Source organism: Euphorbia lathyris, chromosome 4, assembly GCF_963576675.1.
Source record: "Euphorbia lathyris chromosome 4, ddEupLath1.1, whole genome shotgun sequence".
NCBI classification, from domain to species: domain Eukaryota; kingdom Viridiplantae; phylum Streptophyta; class Magnoliopsida; order Malpighiales; family Euphorbiaceae; genus Euphorbia; species Euphorbia lathyris.
In genome coordinates, this window is record NC_088913.1 from 38,814,430 (window position 1) to 38,834,327 (window position 19,898).

The 19,898-nt window shown below is 37.0% G+C and overlaps 1 protein-coding gene across 1 annotated transcript; it reads left to right on the forward strand.

The window, feature by feature from the left end:
* Positions 1 to 9,311: 9,311 nt before the first annotated feature.
* Positions 9,312 to 19,884, forward strand: LOC136226189 (membralin-like protein At1g60995). Its single transcript, XM_066014538.1, has 14 exons — positions 9,312 to 9,800; positions 10,268 to 10,330; positions 10,529 to 10,963; positions 11,878 to 11,959; positions 12,887 to 12,948; positions 13,857 to 13,951; positions 14,426 to 14,505; positions 15,344 to 15,427; positions 16,296 to 16,412; positions 16,728 to 16,813; positions 16,992 to 17,098; positions 18,603 to 18,694; positions 18,780 to 18,856; positions 19,233 to 19,884. The coding sequence occupies exons 1-14, from the start codon at positions 9,648 to 9,650 to the stop codon at positions 19,701 to 19,703; spliced, it is 2,004 nt and encodes a 667-aa protein (XP_065870610.1). The 5' UTR covers positions 9,312 to 9,647; the 3' UTR covers positions 19,704 to 19,884.
* The last annotated feature ends 14 nt before the right edge of the window (positions 19,885 to 19,898 follow it).

Sequence of the window (19,898 nt, forward strand, 5' to 3'; positions counted from 1 at the left end):
CCACTCTCCATTTTCTGTAGTTCAGGTTTCCGAAGACCGTCGAGTACCAGCTGCAAAGTTGAGGCGTGAGAAGATCGAGCCCTTCACTGATCGGGACATCAGAACGCTAATTATCAGTAAAGAATTGGTGGAAGTCAGCGTGCCGTAGCCACGAAGCTTGGCAGCGGAATGGCCTGGCTGCAGGTTCCGGTATTTGACCAAAGAGGTTCAATAAGAGAGGCGTGTGATCTGATTTATTGTGTGGTAAATGACGCAAGAAGGCTTCTGGAAACAAAGTGCGCCAGTCCGGGCTACAGAGAGCTCTATCTAGTCTGCAAGCAACACGTGTACGAGGCGTCAAACCTCTATACCAGGTAAACATCGGACCTTGAAAACCCATATCCACCAAGTCCATACTGTCAATCCAATTTGAAAATAGTGTGCATCGATCCAAGACTCTCCTTGCTCCACCTTGTTTCTCATTAGGACTTTTGATGCTGTTAAAATCCCCAATGATCAAGTAAGGCTTCACAATTTGATTCTTACAGACTCTTAATTTCTCCATATACTCACGTTTAAACCTCATTTGCGGTCTGACATAAGTAAAGATGATATCGAAACTGATCCCGTTACGCGAACCGCCAATCAAGGCGACCTCCGCATGAAGGAACTGTGTGTCAATTTCCTTTACAAAGAGAGAAGTATTTGTATTTTGCCAAAAAAACCGAAATTCCGCCACTAAAACCCTCCGCTTCTACAACTTCAACTGCGAATAAATTCAAACGTCTACAGAGATCTATAACACGGGTGCCTGGGAGCCGTGGCTCGAGGAGCACAAGGATGTCCGGGTCATGAATCTGTAGCATATGTCTAAGAACTCGATAAAACTCAGTGCTTCCTGCACCATATCAATTCCAAGAGATTAACTTCATTTACAGGTTAAATCAAAGAAACTGCAAGCCAATCACAAGCTCAAGGCTTTAAACCAAATTGACGACCTCTCCCTGTTTCCAGGGCCCCCTCACATTCTAAACTAGACTCACCTTCAAAGCTCTATGCTCCTCACCTTGCTTGTTACCCGGTAGATTAACTGGTCTAACATTCTCTTTAAGCGCTTCTGCTCGACTCCGCTTAGCCCGTGAGGTCTCCACATTGTAAGTCTCCATTTCAATGGAGGAGTCAGGAACTCTGTCCTGTAGTTTCGCAAAAGGGTTGTGACTTGAAATGTCCCGCAGAGGCATTCGTGGCTCCGAGCCTACTATCTTCTTTCCCTTACGGATTGCTGGTCGCATTCTACTGTTATTTTTTAGAAGAGCTACTGGAGGTTGAGCTCCGGGCTGCTGTAGGTTCTGATCCTATGTGATTCCCCCTGGTCCCAAGTTAGTAAACACAAATGGACTTGTTGGGACGGGCTGCAGGCGTTGCTGTTCCATTGGTTTTTCTTTCTGAACATATTTACGCCTTGGGACCATCCTCCAGGGACCATATTCCAACTCTTTAGGATTAGTAATACCATCTGAACCTTCTAGCCCCATTCTATTCTCCGATGTTGAAGAAGATTCAATAAGTGCAGCTTCCGGTGGTGTTCTAACATTCGCCCTTGGTTCAGATTGGAAGATACTGGGTTGAATGCATGAGTTCTTGTCATGGCCATACTTTCCACACTTTTTGTAGGCTATATGTAGTCCCTCATACTCAATCCTGTATGAAATTTGGTTGATCTCAAACTCAGCTATTAGGGTTTTTTTTAGACCGATTTCAATGCAGACACGTGCAAACCTCCCCCTCGAAGCTTTAATTATGTTTCGGTCTACCTTTATTGCTTTCCCAATGACATTTGCAATGGTCATAAGGAAGTCAGCATCATACATTTGAACCGGTAAATCTAGAAAACGAACCCATACTAGTGTTGAAGATATGGTAGCCGTGGCTGCCACGAATTCAGGAGACCAGGTGCGAACGGTTAGGTAATGCCCCTGCACTGTCCAAGGACCTTCACTGATAACTCTTTCCCTATCTTGCATATCCCCAAACTGCACCATATGAAAACCATATCCGATATCCATTATTTCCATGCTTCCCTTAGGCTTCCATAACTCCAAAGCTCTCTTTTGTAACGCGATGTAACCCAGGTTCCGTCCAAACAACTTCACAATCAAAGCATCTTTCCATTTAACAGCCCAATCAACCATTAATTTCGGAGCAACAGTAAAGCTCGGTTTGAGCGAGTTCGCCATAGATATAGAGACGAGTCCCCCTGCCTGTAAATCCCGATGAATTCGTGGACCTTTGGATGTTGTAGAGCCTCGCACGGAGTCCCTGTACAACATCTTCTCTCCGATGTCCATATCATGTGCATCGCCACCTCCATCCGGTGGTTGTGGGGGTTGATCGGTCATGCGGCGGTGGTTTCCTAGGGTTCAGCTGTAGAGCCTCGCAAGAGTTATAGAATGAAAATCTGCTGAAAATATTAATGATGTAACTGTTTGATAAATACTAAAAATAAGTGCTGAATATAAAAATATTAGTTATAATGTTTAACTTAAAATGTTAAGCTAAATATTCTGACTTACCAAAATAAGTGATTTTTAACTTAATTGATTAATTTAAGTGGTGGAGAAATAACTCTTATTAAACACACTTCACATAAATAAGTTCTTAATATTTTAATTTAAGTGATAAAACTTGTTATTAAACCAGGTCAACTCTCTAATTCTCCCTCTAAAACCAGTTGCTGCCTCTCTTTATAGGAAGCCAAATAGAAAATACAATCTTCAAATCAAAGCATTCGACTGAAAATGGTAAAAGAATGACTACGTGAACCCAAATCAATTAGTAGTAGTTAATTTTGCATTCTCCGTTCTATTCTGCGTTCACTTTATGTCCATTCTCACGTTCTATTTCACTTTCACCTTCTCTCACTAAGAATTCTTACTCTATATTTGTTTAATCTCATTACTAGAACACTAACTTGATCGTCGGAGTGTCTACAAGGATCCGTCCCAACACACGATGTGAACCAACAAATATAAATCCCATATCCTTATTAATATATATTTTTTAAAAAATATGATTTGTCATTGTGGCTTAACAATTAGGGCTAATTACAAATCTAGTCCAATTAAGAGGGGTATTTTACATATCTAACCCATTTTGCTTCCATCTTACCAAATTAGACACTTTCAACCATTTTGGACAAAAGTACCCTTAGTTTTATTCAATCATCGATCCACTTCTTCGTCTTCTTCTTCTTTTTCTTCTTCTTCTTCGTTTCAACTTCTTCTTCTTCTTCTTCATTTCAACTTCTTCTTCGGTTCATCTTCTTCAATTTCTGATACCAATCATTAGCGATTTTTGAGATTATTGACGTATTATGTTCAATTTCCCGTAGAAATTGTATGTTTTTAGCTTATACGCTTGCTTTTCTCATTGGTCTTGCCTCTTTCTTCATCTGTAATGGTATCGTTTCAATTTCCTCTATTTTTCTCAATTTTCCTCCATTGCTGTCGCATTTGTGACGAAATTTGTCACATTTCGTCACAAACGCGACAAGAGTTATCGCATTCGTCGCAAATGCGACAACTCTTGTTGCATTTGTGACGAAATGCGACAACTCTTGTCGCATTTGTCGTATTTCGTCACAAATGCGATAAGAGTTGTCACATTTGTGATGAAATGCGACAACTTTTGTCGCAGTTGTGACGAAATGCGACAAATTTCGTCACAAATGTGATAGCAATGGAGGAAAATTGAGAAAAATAGAGGAAATTGAAACGATACCATTACAGATGAAGAAAGAGGCAAAACCAACGAGAAAAGCAAGCGTATAAGCTAAAAAGATACCATTTCTACGGGAAATTGAACATAATACGTCAATAATCTCAAAAATCGATAATGATTGGTATCAGAAATTGAAGAAGATGAAACGAAGAAGAAGAAAAAGAAGAACCAGAACCAGAACCAGAACCAGAAGAAGAAGAAGAAGAAGAAGAAGAAGAAGCAGAAGCAGAAGCGGAAGAAGAAGAAGAATCAGAAGTAGATCGATGATTGAATAGAACTAAGGGTAATTTTGTCCAAAATGGTTGAAAGTGTCTAATTTGGTAAGATGGAAGCAAAGTGGGTTAGATATGTAAAAGACCCCTCTTAATTGGACTAGATTTGTAATTAGTCCTAACAATTAATACATTAGAGATCCGTTGTATTTGGGAAAAAAATTGCCCTAAATTTTGAAGGTGTCACGTTAGCTTCCAAACTTGATTAAAGTAATGTGTTGAACCCCAAACTTGTTTAAATAACCTATTTGACCACTTAAACTTGCTTAAAATAATAGCATTTCAACCTATAATAATTTGGGTTAATTACAAATAAATACCCTATGGTTTGACCGATTTGCGATGTGGTACCTGTGGTATTTTTTTTGCAAACACAACCCTATGATTGCAAAATTGTACATGTTTTTTTACTTTGCCAAATTTGGCGGATAACGACTTCGAAATAAAAAATTTCAAGAGCTAAATGATATTTTAAGCAACTTTAATTCTTCAACTTTTTAGGTTCGAGGTCATTTAGGTGTTGTTGTTTTTATGAGAGAGAAAGATAATGTTTAGAGAGAGAAAACTCCAAAAATGATGATTTTGAAAAATTAAGAATACGGTTCCATAGTAAATATGATACTAAACAAGTTTAATTCTTAAAAATTTTCATTTCGAAGTCGTTATCGGTCAAATTTGGTAAAGTAAAAAAAACATGTAAAATTTTGCAACCATAAGGTTGTGTTTGCAAAAAAAAAAAAAAACCACAGGTACCACATCGCAAATCGGCCAAATCACATGGTAGTTATTTGTAATTAATCCTAATAATTATTTGGGAAAATTATAAAATTGAGTCAAATGGAAAGCCTATTTACATATTTAGACCAATTACCCAACTCATTACATATCTAGACTATTTATTTGTGACTTTCCCAAAATACCCTAAACCTTTCATATTTCCCCCTTCATTCTATCGGTTTCATCTCCTTTGTTGTCTATCTTTTCATCTTTCCCTCCCTTTATATTGTGAAAATCACCAAGAAATTCTTCATCATCATGTCTCTTCTTCCTCTCTTTCTCTCTCTCTTTTTGTGAAGGTATGCATCTTCATCTTTCCGTTTCATGTTCATCTCTTGGGTTTCTCTCTTCTTGTGCGAATTGAAGGCATCGTTATTCAATATTTTTTTTTGCGTTTATCATATGTTTATTGTCGATTTCAATGGCAAAAGAGGGAAATAAGGTAAGTATCTATCGTTTCATTTTCATCTTTTTTTTTCCAGAAATTAATTTGCAAAATGAGTTTTCATCATATTTTGTGAAGTCTGCAAAGATTTTGCTTCGCATAAAGCGATTCTGCGAAGCTTGCGCAGCAAAACTATCATTTTTCAGCTTGTTTTTCTCTTCGTAGGATTCGCATAATCGCTTGTTGTGAAGCAAAATCATCATTTTTTAGGTGATTTTTTATCCGCAGACTTTGCAAAATGTGACGACAACTCATTTTATGAAGTAATTTCCAAGTGTTTTTTTCTTCGCAGATTCTCTCTCTGCGAAGCGTTTCTTTCATTATTTTCCTCAAATTACTTATTTTTTTTTTGAAAGTTGAATACAAAAAAAATCAATCATAGTGATCCATTTATCTTGAATACAAATGCATCAATCATAGTGAGGGGTGATTAGGATGTGATGAAGATTGTGAACCTGCCAATTTTTCTTGCTTCCGAAAAGAAAAGAAAAATCACCATTATCATCATAGAGGCCATTGATTCTATATGATGCTGTCGATTTTTCTTGCTTTTGTAAAGCCTGTAATCACTTTAATGTTCTCGTTCCTTTTGCTTCTAAACTTCTTAGCAAAATGTTCTCGAAGCACACTCTCACCCAAATGTCCTGGGAAGCACACTAGGGAGAGAGTGTTCCTTCAGAATATTTTGCTAATCATTCTATTCTGGAAGCAAATTCCTGGGGTTTAGGGTTTGAATTATTGTTGCAATCTTATTATAAATTTTGATAATGTTATGATTTTAATGTTAGAATTATTGTTGCACCCTTGTTATTATAATTTTAATGTTATATACCACTTTGCATCAAAATGCGAAGTCTGTGAAAATATTACTACTTAAGAACATGACTTTTACTTCACATTTTGCGAAAAGTACGAAGAAAAAGTAATTATGTGAAATAGTATTACCTTTGCATGCTTCACATTTTGCGAAAAATGCGAAATAAATTTCATGTTCTTAAGTAGTATTATATTCGTAGGCTTCACAAATTGTGAAAAATGCGAAGTAAATTTCATGTTCTTAAGTAGTATTATATTCGCAGGCTTCACAAAATTGAAAAAATGCGAAGTAAAACGGAAAAGAGAAACAAGAAAGAGTAATAAATTTCTAGGTGTTATATATATATGAACAATATTTTGGAAAAGTCACAAATAAATAGTCTAGATATGTAATAGATTGGTGAATTGGTCTAAATATGTAAATAGGTCTCCCATTTAACTCAATTTTGTAATCTTTCGTAACTATTTTCTCTATAAATATAGGATAAATTACATCCATGGTCACTCAACTTTATCTTTACCAATATTATGTCCATTCAACCTCAAAAGTCGACATAAAAGTCATATAACTTTCTCTCTTTGTAAAAAGCATGCACTAACATTATCGTCTCTTATAAAAGTAAACTGTCTTAAAATTATCATTGTCGATTTTAAATTGAAAGGTCAAGAGTTTTAAAGTTGTTTAGAAACACATTCCATATTTTCAAAAAAAATTCTAAACCCAACAAACTCAAGAATTAACTCGCTTAAAATAATTTCTATCGATTATATATTGACGAATTACCTATTGTTAGAATATTAAATAGCTTTTATGTTAATAAATGCAAAGTTGACCGATTTTTATAGTAATTATAATGTTAATAAAGATAAAATTGAGTTATTATGAATTAATTTATGCTATAAATATAATTAGTTCTCTTTTTTTTTTGAATCAAAGAAAAACTTTTATTAACTTAAATCAGAAGATAACACTTCAATAATAAACGGTGGTGGACATGCACACTCACCACGAACAGAACTAGAAGTAACAGCTTTAGCTAGACTATGGACTGCTAAATTCGCTGATCGTTTAATAAAAGAGATCGACCAGGAGTTCAAATCTCGCAACAAATCACAACACTCATGTATCACATCAGATAAATAAGATAATTGACTTTTTTGGAGCTGAATAGCCCGTACCACCATCAGGTAGTCGGACTGAACTTCAACATGGCTTAAGTTATAATTCTTGATCCATGATAGCGCTTCGCGGATTGCCATTGCCTCAGCCAAAGGTGGATCCGTTATCTCAGCAAGGTAACCCATGCTTGCCGTAAAGCATCGCCCCTGATAGTTGCGTAAAAGGAAGCCAAAAGAGCAGAACTTATTTAACCCATTTACCCCTGCATCGATGTTACAGATGTAGCAGCCTGCAACCGGTTTCTTCCATTTACACAAAGCACCCGTGTATTGATTTTGTTGATCTGGGTGATGTCTTTGCGCTGCCTCCCAAGCCGTCAGTTCAGCAGTGGCGGTCTGAAATATTTCCTCGGGCGTTCGAAATTTATCATTCCAAACTTTTTCGTTTCGTGCCCTCCATAGTTGCCAACAGATCATCGCAATAAGGTTACAATCCATCGTCACATCACCAAGGATATTTGTAAACCAGTGGATAAAATTCATGATTAGATCCAACCGATTGTCTTTGAACAATAATTTCCATACCTGAGCAGCTCGATGACACCCTATGAACACGTGAAACTCATTTTACCTGAAAGCTCCGCACACCGGACAACAGTTAGGTAGCGAGCTATGACGAATTGCAATATTATTCAAAGTTGGCAGGCAGTTGGTAAAAATTCGCTATAAACAGTTTTTGACTTTCGGGGCTACCTTCAAATTTCATACCAGCTTCCAATTTATTCCGTTCGGATTTATTTGATTCGACGGTGTCAGTCCCCTTGCCCGAAAATATCCGCTCCTAACTGTATAAGCATCAGATTTATCAGATGGCCAGAACCAACCATCTTCAACACGCGTACGCCTGGCCGGTATGGAATAAATGAGTTTGACATCCCGTGGGCAAAACGAGCTGTTAATAACCTCATGCTTCCAATTTCCTTGATCATCCATAAGGTCTTTGATAAGTCTTGAGGGAAAAGTCGTTACAGCCGAGCTTTTTGGGAAAGGGTTCTGATTATCCGGCAGCCAAGGGCTGTTCCAAATGGAACTGGATTCTCCATTGCCAATTTTCCTCTTCAATCCGGCGATCAAGATCCCTCGACCCCAATGATGCTGCGCCACACGAAGGAAGGGTTGTGCCCCAGGGTACCCTGTAAAAAATCAACATTAGGAAAATACCTTGCTTTTAGAGTTCTTGCTATCAGAGAATTCGGATACGTAACAAGGCGCCAGCTTTGTGTTGCTAGAAGAGCGAGATTAAAATTATGGATGTCCCGGAAGCCCAATCCTCCATTAGCTTTCGGCCAACAAAGTTTATCCCAAGCTTTCCAGTGGATTCCATTTGAAGTTGAGGAGGATGAATTCCACCAGAACCTATTCAGCATATTGTTAATATCATTAGAGAACTCCATAGGCATGAGAAATATGCTCATGATATAAGTTGGAATAGATTGCAACACAGCTTTGATGAGGATTTCCTTCCCCGCACGGGATAAATATTTCTCCTTCCAATTATTGATCCGCTACCAAATTCTATCTTTTAAGAAACTGAATGCTTGCATCTTATTTCTTCCAACAACAATCGGTGCCCCCAAATAGAATCGCATATCCTCAACTTCAGCAACCCCAAGTTCGTTGCATACATCTGACCGATCTTCAATTGACGAATTCCCGCTAAAAAATACCGAAGACTTTTGGAAGTTCACGCACTGATCCGAAGCTTGTTCATAGCACCTTGAACAGTCTCGAACCACCCTTGCCTCTCTCTTATTGGCTCAGAAAAACAAATAGCTGTCATCTGCAAAGAATAAGTGAGAGATTTTTGGAGCATTTCTAGCTATCTGAGCACCATTAATTAAACCAGCCTGTTCCTTAGCTGCTAATAATGCAGATAATTCTTCAGCACAAATTAATTAGTTCTCTTAATTCAACCAGATCAAATGCAATATAATTATAATATGGATTAGAGTGGACTTGAACAAATATGTAAGGAACGGGTTAGGCCCGGCCCGGCCCAAACCAGCCATCACAACACCAAATTGTCTAGTTTTGTCTCTAATCTTGTATAGGAACTGGCTTATTCTACCACACGGCTAGAGAACTACTCGTCTCAGGTGTAAGTACGATCCGAAAACAAACGCTCCTCCCATTGATCGTCATTCCAATTTTCAACAACAATGTTTTCCATTTTGGAATTAACGGAGTAGCAAAAGACCGTCGATTCGCCCCTTCGTCCGGAAAAGAAAGATGCTCCAAATTGGAACTCTTCACGGTCGAAACACTGTTTGTCTCTTTAATTCATCGACTTCAAATGCTTGAACTCCTCTTCGCTTTTGTAGACAGAGGAATCAAATTTCACATTATACATATGCATAATATATAGAAATAGGGATAGAAGGATAGATAACGAGAGAGCAATGGATCCAGAGCAGACATTTATAAGGGTACAAGAAAGATTCTCGCAGATGCTAACACCCAAAGTGAGGGCAGCTTTGGAGTATGTGTATTTGTTCATAGCCGTCACTCTTTTTTGCATTCTGGTTGTTATGCATGCCAATTATGTTCAACAGGTGATCTTAATATCAATTCTTTTGTAATTTCGTTATTATTTTTTCCATATGCATCTTGAAAGGTTATTTATATATGTTTTTGGTTAATTCTCTTCTGAATGTTGCAATTTTCTACTGTTATTGGTGTTTGGTGCAATTTTCAATTATATGGTAGGGTTTTATTATGTTGTTGGGTTCTATTTGAGGAGTCGTTTCTGCTCAATTATTCTCATTTAACTTCTGCTTGCAAATTTGTTGGGTGGTAGAAGGCAAATGATAATTGAATCGAGATACAAAAACTCATAAGATATTTTGGAGTTTAGAATATACAAACTTTAACTGATAGCTGGAAAATGTGAACTAGAGGAAATACTGTGTTGAATGATCGGAAATTGATGCTCTTGGTTTTCTTGCTTCTTCTAGTTTCTCGATCCTTGAACTTCTTTTTTTTCAATAATGAGCTAAACTGATTCTTTTGCATATGAAAGCCTGGATGCTCAAGTGAGTTCTCTCGCGTTGATATGATGGAAGCTCAGCTCATCCAAATCAGGGTATGTAGCCTTCAAGCAGTGGCAAATTCTAGTTATTTTGCCATAGATTTGAAATGCTATTCTTTGTATTGTCCTTCTCTTGAAGAAATACTTTTCTTTCAAATTTTCATTTTAAAAGTTTATTTAGTTAATATTTTTAGACATTTATTTTCTTTTTCCTTTGGCTCATAGAAGGCTGACTTCTGCTTCATCGTGCAGATAACCAGTGCAGGCCTGTGGTCTCAGAATGAGTCTGAACCAATTGTAGGAGATGTTCCTGCTCCAGAGACAGTAGCCGATAAATTAGAATTGCAAAATGTTGATGGAGATGAACTGGCATTTTTGGCTCCAAAATTTTGGTTGAATTGGATTGGTTTTACTGCCACTAAAGGGAATCTAGCATTGAAATTATGGAAGACTGAGTTCGAAAATGTTGAATATCAACCTGGGAGCTCAAATGAGCATGAAAATGCCAGGTCAGTAGTTGATGATGTTGCTAAAACTGATAAAGTGGAAACACGCAGTAGTTTCACTACATCAGCCAAGGAAACTTTGAAAGCAGCTTTGAATCATTTTGGCAAAAAGTGGCACAGGCGTCTATCATTCATTTGGAAGCATGTCTTACAAATACTACGAAGTTTCCAGAAGTTGTGGGTGAGTTATTTGGAAAACCTTGCTATGGTTTCTGTTGGATTACTCTAACATTCACTGATAATTATTCCTGTTTTTATTTGCATCAAATATTTGACCAAATGCAGATGAACTGGTTTGGTTATCTTGTTATAGGAAATGGTCAATTGGTGGATTCTCATGCCTATCAATTTGACACAGAAAAAAACTGACCATATGGGTTGATATACATTGTGAATATAGTGCACCATGGATTGACCTTTCTCTCCCATGAAAGAACTGTTACGTCTTAAATGCTTCGACTTTGACAATTATAGTTTCTTGCTTTTGATATCTGTAATTTGTTTTTGTATACCAAAAGAATGCCTTTATCAGTTTTTCTATTATCTAAACATGAGGGTGCATTTTTATGTACTTTATCTGTATGTTAGGTTAGGATAGTTCATTGTCTGTTGTGTTGATGTTAAGTTTTGACAGGAAGTTTGCATTATTATTTTTCTTATTAAAATATGTTGCTCCCCAATTTATTTAGGTTGGTATCCTTGGCAGTAGTCATAATAATTTTGATACAGGACTAGTCATTGGTGGTGGCTGTTACTGTAATTTTTGTTCTTTTATTTCACTATTGCACAATTTTTAAGCAATGCACAATTCTTTTATTTCCTTTTTTTTAGGAATTCAGAGCTTTTGTTTGTTTAAATTATCTCGACAGGCATAAGCAGTCGACACTGAAATTAAGTTACTGATAATCTAAAATGCAACTCTTTTCTCTTTGTTTGATACTCTTCTTCCCATCTCCCTTTTAGTTGTATCCATGTAGAATTTGAACTTTGCGTTTTGAAAATTTAAGATAATTGATAGATTGCTAGAAATATGCTTAATTTCAACTTGATTATCATGAATAAATAGTTTTTGTGAATTTGGGATTTTAACTGCAGAACATCACAGGCATCCATTTGAATCTTGATTTTCCCAAGTGGATGAGAATACTTTACTTGGACAGGCTTAACTCATTGGCAGGTATCTCATTGTTTGCTGGTTAAGATAATATAGACACTGAATAATTTAAGCTTATGTAAGATCCTGCCAAGATAGAACCTTTTTAATCTTTTAATTTGTTTTCAGATCCTCGCTTGACTAGAGATCAAAAATAATAGGCTGACTGCGAAACAAATTAGTTCTCCACTATCATATATCAGACTTTTTTTACTGCCTCTAGGAATACTTGAAGTTCTTCTCGTTTTATTTTTGTCTTTTACCAGGGTGGATGAAATTGACCAGAGGTCACGGGTTCGAGTCTTAGGAGTGGCCTCTTGCCAATTAAATTGGCAAGGGAAGGCTTGCCCCCAATACACCCTTGTGGTGGGACCCCTCCCCGGACCCTCGCTCAGCGGGGACGCGTAATGCGACCGGGCCGCCCTTTTTTTACCAGGGTGGATGAAGTGGTTATGATTTAAAGAAGCATATATAATGGGGCATGCTTAGATTTTTCAGGATCAGGAATACAAATCTGTATTTTTTGTTTATGCAAGTTTTTGGTATCAAAATTTGTCAGTAGTGGCAAGTTGGAAGAGATTGGAGGGCAATACTTCTTTCAAATTTTTGGTTTGTATGCACAGATTGGATTAGAAGGCTTTAGGGCATGAGACATGACCTCTCTCCACAATTATTATCTTTTGCACTTCAATTTTACTTCTCACCGTAATATGGATGTACAGGCTTTGATCTATGTCCCAGATTTTTGTATCCATATGTACAATTCCTCTGAATTTTTTCATACTTGACCTGGTGCTTTATGGTTGGCATTTAGCTGTTTTTGTTTCTTGTTTTTTCTGTTAAAATAACCTAAGTGATAGGTTTTATAAGCTTTTGTTAATTGTTTTCTCTGCATCTCTTATGTTTAATATACTTGATACAATCAATGAAGAGCTTTTCTATCTATTTCAGTTCAATGGCTAGAGAATAAGAGCAAGGCATTTGAGCCAACTTATTTGTATACCATGGAAAAGGTATTGCATTGTTTTCTTTTTTTTTGTTCTTCATATTTATTTCTTGGTTGAATGACCAATAACATCGAACTTTTATATGTTTCCGAGTTTTGATCCAAACTTGAACTTTGATAATTTTGGTATTATTTTAAGAATCTGGTTGTTATTTTGGTCAGGTGGTCTTAATACAGATTAACTTTAAATTAAACTTAAAACTGAATAGTTTTGTTTCTATTTTATCTATGTTTTGCCCCTCCATGGTCCTTTTTTTTTCTTTTTTCTCTTCTCTGCCTCCCTACTATGCCCTCCCTTTTCTTTCCCTTCTTCCTTAACCTCAGTATAGATAAATCTTTGTTGCAAGATCTTCATCTTTAGACAAAAGACTCAAAATTATCAAAACTCAAGTTATCACAGCTTTGCAAAACTGAAAACAATGCAGACCAAAAATCTTACCTAGCACACTAAAGGGTCAACATATCTGCTTCAGAATGATGCAGAAACAACCAGATTCAAAATGATTATTCAAGAGCTCAAGCTCAATCTAATGCCTCCAATTTTTGGACAAGAGCTAGTGAGTTACTGAAATTAGCAGTTCCATCCAATGGTGGTCAAAATTTGGCGAAAGAGTGCCTTCTAGCCTAGATCAATCAAGGGTGTCTTGGATTGGCTCGTGTCTTTGCCTTAGATTTTAAATTTTTTGAAATATATGGCAATAGCAGAATGCTTGGTCAAAATGGAATACATGTTAACATGTTTGATTTTTTTTTTTTTTTTTTTTGTTGTTGTCCTTGTGTCTTATTTCTGTAAATTCCATTATATGAAATCTTTCTCCATTAGATGATCTTATGGAGAGAGAGTTTTTTGCTGCCTTTATCTTTATAGCTTATTTTTTGGTACAAGTGTCTTAACAAAATTGGTTTTGGTCACAGGGGTATTTCTTGCTTCCTGAAGACGCTAAATCTCGGCATAATATACGTACTGTTAACATCAACATATCAGCTCGGCATCCTTGCTTTGGGAACAGGTTATTTAGTTTAGCATTCATCAACAAAGGCATAGTTTTAACTGAAACCCACCAATTTTTCCTAGGATTAATATTGTTGTAATTTGGTAGTTAGGCAAATGTTGGAGGGCTTGAGAAATTTGGTTTCCTGCGTTTGAAATAAAGTGTCTTTAGGTTTAGAGTCTGAGATTGTTAGGGAATTTAAGGGTATAGATGAGATGTTGGATCTTAAAATCATGCATGTTTGTTTGTTGTCAAGGTAACCTCCAGTTCTATAAAACAGAAACAGGAATTATGTGAGGGTAAATCCATCATGAGTTACTCATAATGCGCCTAGTAATTCATGTCCAATTCAGCAGGCCATCTAACATTCGTCTAACTAAGCTGTCTTGATTTTTTTTTTCCAGTTAACATGTGAAGATAAGAATTTAGGGCACCTGTGGTATGCTTTTACAAGTTATTGTGACTTCTTAATGAATACTTTCATATTTTTAGGTGGCAGCAGCTTCTCATTAACAGAGTTGTTGGATATGATACCATACTCATGAATAGTTTATTGAGTTCCCCTGGACAAGGTGATATCTTCAATCCTGGATCCTCAGACTTGTTTAACTTGGAATTTATCTTCTGGCTAGTGTATAAGTACATCAATAGATAACAAACGTACATACAAATTAGCTTTATGTTTGGAGATACTTGATTTAATTGTGTGAATGTTCATATTTTTCTAGTTTCAAGTCAATTTCCTTTCTTTGGCTTGATAGAGTCAGCTGCACTGTTGGTGTTGTAAGTAATTTTGTCAGCATTTCATCAATCAGCAACGTCATGTTCACCATTCTATGAAATGTTGTTAAGAATGGGTGTTTCAAGTTCCAGCAGTTCTCAAGGGAATCAAGCATCTCTTACTGAGAGTGACACCATTCTGTTACCAATGTGCTTTGCATATTTACAACAAGTGGTCTTCTCATTGTTTGAGTACTTCTGCTACTTTCATCAGTCTAGATGGATTAATTTTGCAGTTTTTCTTTCTTGAATGTTCAATTTTTCATTTCATTCATTTCCTATGAACATAGCTTATGGGCTATATGTTGTATATTGTGAAATTCTTTAGTCTTATCCATAGCCCTTGGAAATCCACCAGTTGACCAAAAAGATCTGAGGAATAAGGAATCATGGACAAAGAAAAAAGTATACATGTGCATGCTCATATGATAATTTGTTCTCATTATGTCTAGTAGATGCAGTGTCTAGAATTTGGCTATCAAGAATTCATATGACATCTGCCACAAGTATTGACATACACTGTGAATCATCATTAATCATACATTATACATATAATTTCTATGTGCCTTTTGCATGTGTAATTTTAGTTAGATAGTTTACCATCTAAGTATATTGTATTTTTTCTTCCAGGCTATCTTTTCAATTTTCAAACTAAGGAGCTCTATAATCTCAGTTATCCACAGGAACCACTTGAAGGTCCTGCAAAATTTGGAGGTCTGTTAATACATGCCTTTGTTTTTTTTTTTGGTAGAAAAGGAAAAGAAAAACGAAAAACAACAAACTACCCAGGAATTAGCCTAGGGAAGCTAACCCCAATCCTATCTTCTAAGAGAAGATGAGAGGTGAAACTAGGGGAAACAGGAAGGGTAGTAACGCCTAACGTCCCTTCATGGCCCGCCGCCGCCAAGCGATCAGCAACACGATTCTGCTCTCTAAAAATGTGTCTGAACTCTACGAACTCAAAGGAGGAGCAAAGCCTTATAATAGCTTTGATGAGGTTGCGACTGTTAAGACCCATAGAATGATTCTCAGAAATCATTTTGATTGCTTCCAAATTATCAGACTCCACAGAGAGCCTCTTAACACCCAGCCTTTTAGCAAGATTGATTCCAGTAAGAATAGCCCAGAGCTCCGCAGAAAAGGAAGAACCCAACCCTAAATTCTGGGAGAACCCAGAAAGCCAGACGCCCCCTACATCTCTAAGCACACCTCCAGCCGCAATCTTACCGTTACTGAGGCAGGAACCATCAGTATTCAGCTTCACAACCCCCTCTCTTGGCCTGCTCCATCCCACGAGATGGACATCACAACACTGAGAGGCTCTGGCAAGGGACTCTCCTTTGAAACTATCGATAATAGAGAAAAGTTTTTTCGAGAAGAAATCAGCTAAGTTTGTCATAAAAACAGGGTGCAGCATAAAATAGGGTGCAGCATCTAGCAATATGGGTGCTTGATACCGTACTTCAGTAAACCATTTAAATTCCTGTTATGATATTGGGTGATTGCTAGATGCTAAGTTGTTAATTTTTTTAGCTACAATGGTTGCTTTTGTGAGTTACGCTTTTTGTTGGCATCAATGCAGACTATCTTGTTACCAAGTGTGGGGTGCTTATGATGTCCCTGTTTGTTTTCTTCACCACCACAATGTCAGTTTCCTTTACATTGAGAGAGACTCAGACTCGTATGCTGAAATTTACAGGTGTGTTTTATTTTGATTGGTATTTAGATGATGACTAAGATTGTTATCACCATTTCGTACATGCATAATTTTTACTTCTTTTACTCTAATTAATTTGTCTTGTTTGTTATATCTTAAATCTTTTGGTTCTGATGTTACCTGAGGTTCTTAAGGTGCTATAATCTTTATTGATGATTAGCACAGAGTCTATTCATTAAATGTCTTAATTGCTTTAGTTACAATAAAACTACTATCTTTTGGGTGCCAAGGGACAGTTTCATTTCTCATTTCTTCTTGTGATTATGATATGCATGTTTACTCTTCTGAATTTTGCAGTGCAGCTTCAACACCATGCTCGACATCGGCTGCCCACCTTTCAACTGATCTTTGTGCATGTGATCGAGTCACTTGTCTTTGTTCCTGTAAGAACAAATCTTCTTTGACTTGCTTAATGAGTTTTTCTTACAATAAATTATCCAGCTGCTTATTTTTAAATTGTCAATGTTTACTTGGTGTGAACCTGTTACATAAATCTGTATTTTGTCAATTGCAATCTTAGAGGTGCTTGATAACTGACGGAGTTCCATTTTGGTTTTGCAGATAATGATAGGGATCTTGTTTTTTTTGTTTGAGTTTTACGATGATCAGCTTCTGGCATTCATGGTATTAATTCTCGTATGGCTGTGTGAACTATTCACATTGATCAGGTATCTTTCCTTGCATTGATTCTGCTTATTTATTTGTTTTTGTTCGATGGTGTGAGTGGTTTGCCTATTCAATTACTATATACATTATATAATCATTTCACTGAAATATCATGCCAAAATCATTTCGCTCCATTGCGATTTGGGTGCATTAGTTTCAGTTATGAGTTAAGGGTATGAAGGGTTACATTGGTCGACATGGACACCTTTGGCACATATGCCAGATTGATTTGGTTAATCCTTTATGTGCATGTTATTAGCATCTGATGGATGCTTTGGGAGGGATTGGTCGATTGGCTTGGAATGGATATGATACTGTTTTAAATGGGTGTTTTAAGCTGGGAATGGTCTGGGTACCTTGAGGATTAATATGACTTATAGAGGCTTATAGGTTGAACTGTTCATCGACCTGGAGATCCACGTGACCTGGTCTTAAGCCCGAGGGCCAGCCTAGGGAATTGTATTCCCTTAGAAGGCATGTAAACCCTTTACATGTTACAATATCATAAACTTTTGTACACAGGAAGGACTTGATCGAAATTCCAGCCTTTACCATTTTGGCCTGGCTAGGGTGGTTGGGCCAAGCACAAAATCCTAGGCTGGTCTGAACCCATCCTCGGCTGTCCAATGAATAGATCTTGGCATAGTAATTAAAGGCGCACCTCAAGCTCAAGGCTCATGAGGCTCTAGGCCTAGCTCTGCAGAATGCCCCAGGCAGGCTCTGATTCAAAGGCTCACACATAGGTGCTCCTCTGTTCGCCCCTCTTCATGGTTACAAGAGGCATGCCTCTTTGACATAGATTTTTTTACATTGAGATGTTCTAATGGATCACTAAATGTCATCCAGTGTCCAAAATAAACAAGAAAGAAAAATAAATAAACAAGAAAGGATGCTGTTGAAGGCCAAAAGCAAAAACACGAAAACAAATACAAATCTGTAAAAGAATAGAAAATGAAGATAAAGTTGGAATCTGGAATTCAACGAAGAACAAACTATGAGGATGAAGAATTGAAGAGAATGAAAACCTTGAAGATGAATTTGCTGTTGTTAGAGATGATGGTGGTGATACTAATGAGTGATGAATGTGGACAATCTTGAACTTTCGAATTATTATTATGAATTATGGTTATGGAAGAGTTAGAGTAGTTGGGATTCGTTGCATGTCTATGATTAAGATTATTGATATGATTTAATATTTGTTGCATGTTAGTATATAATTAAATGTTAACTGTTGTCATTTATAGTTTTGCATATTTTTATTTTCTAGTGTGCCTTGTCTCGCTCAGGCGAGCACCTGCGGCTTAGTGTGCCTTTAAGATAAGTGGATCTTGCGGTAGGTCCACATTATTGTTAAGCTATCACATTGAAATATAAACTGCATTAGACTTCTGCCATCTGCCTGCCGGTGCTCAGGATATAGCTAGTGGAGCATGTCCATGTATAAATGTTGTGTTGTGTTTAGTCGGCCTATTTTTAATTTTTACCCTTATTGCCCTTTTACTGCAGTGTTCGTACACCAATATCGATGAAGTTCTTTCCACGCTTCTTTCTGCTCTATTTCCTGGTCTTTCACATCTACTTCTTTTCCTATTCCTATGGTATGGACTGACCTACTGTTCTTTTTTGTTATACATCTATCTTATGTTGAAATTGTTGTTTATCTGACGTTCAATTTTTTACCAGGGTTTTCATATTTAGCTCTCTCGACAACTGCTGCATTTATGCAGCACCTCATTCTATACTTTTGGAATCGGTTTGAGGTAATAATTAGAATCTTCTTTTACACATTTGGTTGAGTTAGAGTTTTCATGCACCTTTTTCTTTATACATTACCAACAATTGCAATTGCCAATCAGCACATAATTTATTGGTTGTTTCGTATCCTTTTTAAGGGTGCGGAGATTTGAAGTTTAATCCTCATCCATCAAATTGATTATAACTAACATTATGTACTAAACTAAAAATCTCCCCAGCGTTAAAAATAATCAATGAGTTTAGGGAGATCACTTGTTAGGTTGTGTGATTTTTCACTTCTTCTATATTAGGCTTTGCTTTGCGAATTTACTGATGGGTTACAGTTCTATATCTCGTTCATGGTATATGTTTGTCACTTTTTGTCTGTGTAACACATTTTAGGTACCGGCTCTACAGAGGTTTATGCAAAACCGACGGTCACAGCTTCAGCAACACCCCGACTTCCATATCACATCATCAACCATCCTTGCATCAACTTTACACATTACACGATTGAACACGAGGAGTGAGGGTCCAGTAAATGCAGACTTGGCTTCAGGACCTGGATTTAGACCTGGATCTGACCAAGCAATGCCAACTAGCGGGGTAGAACCTCCGGGGTCTCAACAACGGCTGGGAAATGAAGGAAACCCTATGCAAATTCCAGCACAAGCTGATCTTAGGCAAGGAGAAAATGGTGCCGGCCCTGGGTCCATGAACTCATTTAGTTCACTGTTGTTATGGATCTTGGGAGGTGCTTCTTCAGAAGGCCTCAACTCATTGTTTTCGATGTTCAGAGACGTGAGAGATCAAGGTCAAGTTTATGCTGAATCACCGAGACCTGGAAACCGCTCAACTCAGGATGTGCAATAGTAATTAAGTCCAGGGATTTTAAGTGGCAAGTCTCTGTACTCTTTGACAAATTATATACATATGGCGAGTTGTATAATGGAATGTACAGATAAGGCAAATATGTAACATATGTTAAAAGTTAACCCTCTTTTGTTCACCTGAAATCAAAGAAAATCCAAAGGGTGATTCACTTACCAAAGTCTCTGCTCTGTTTTT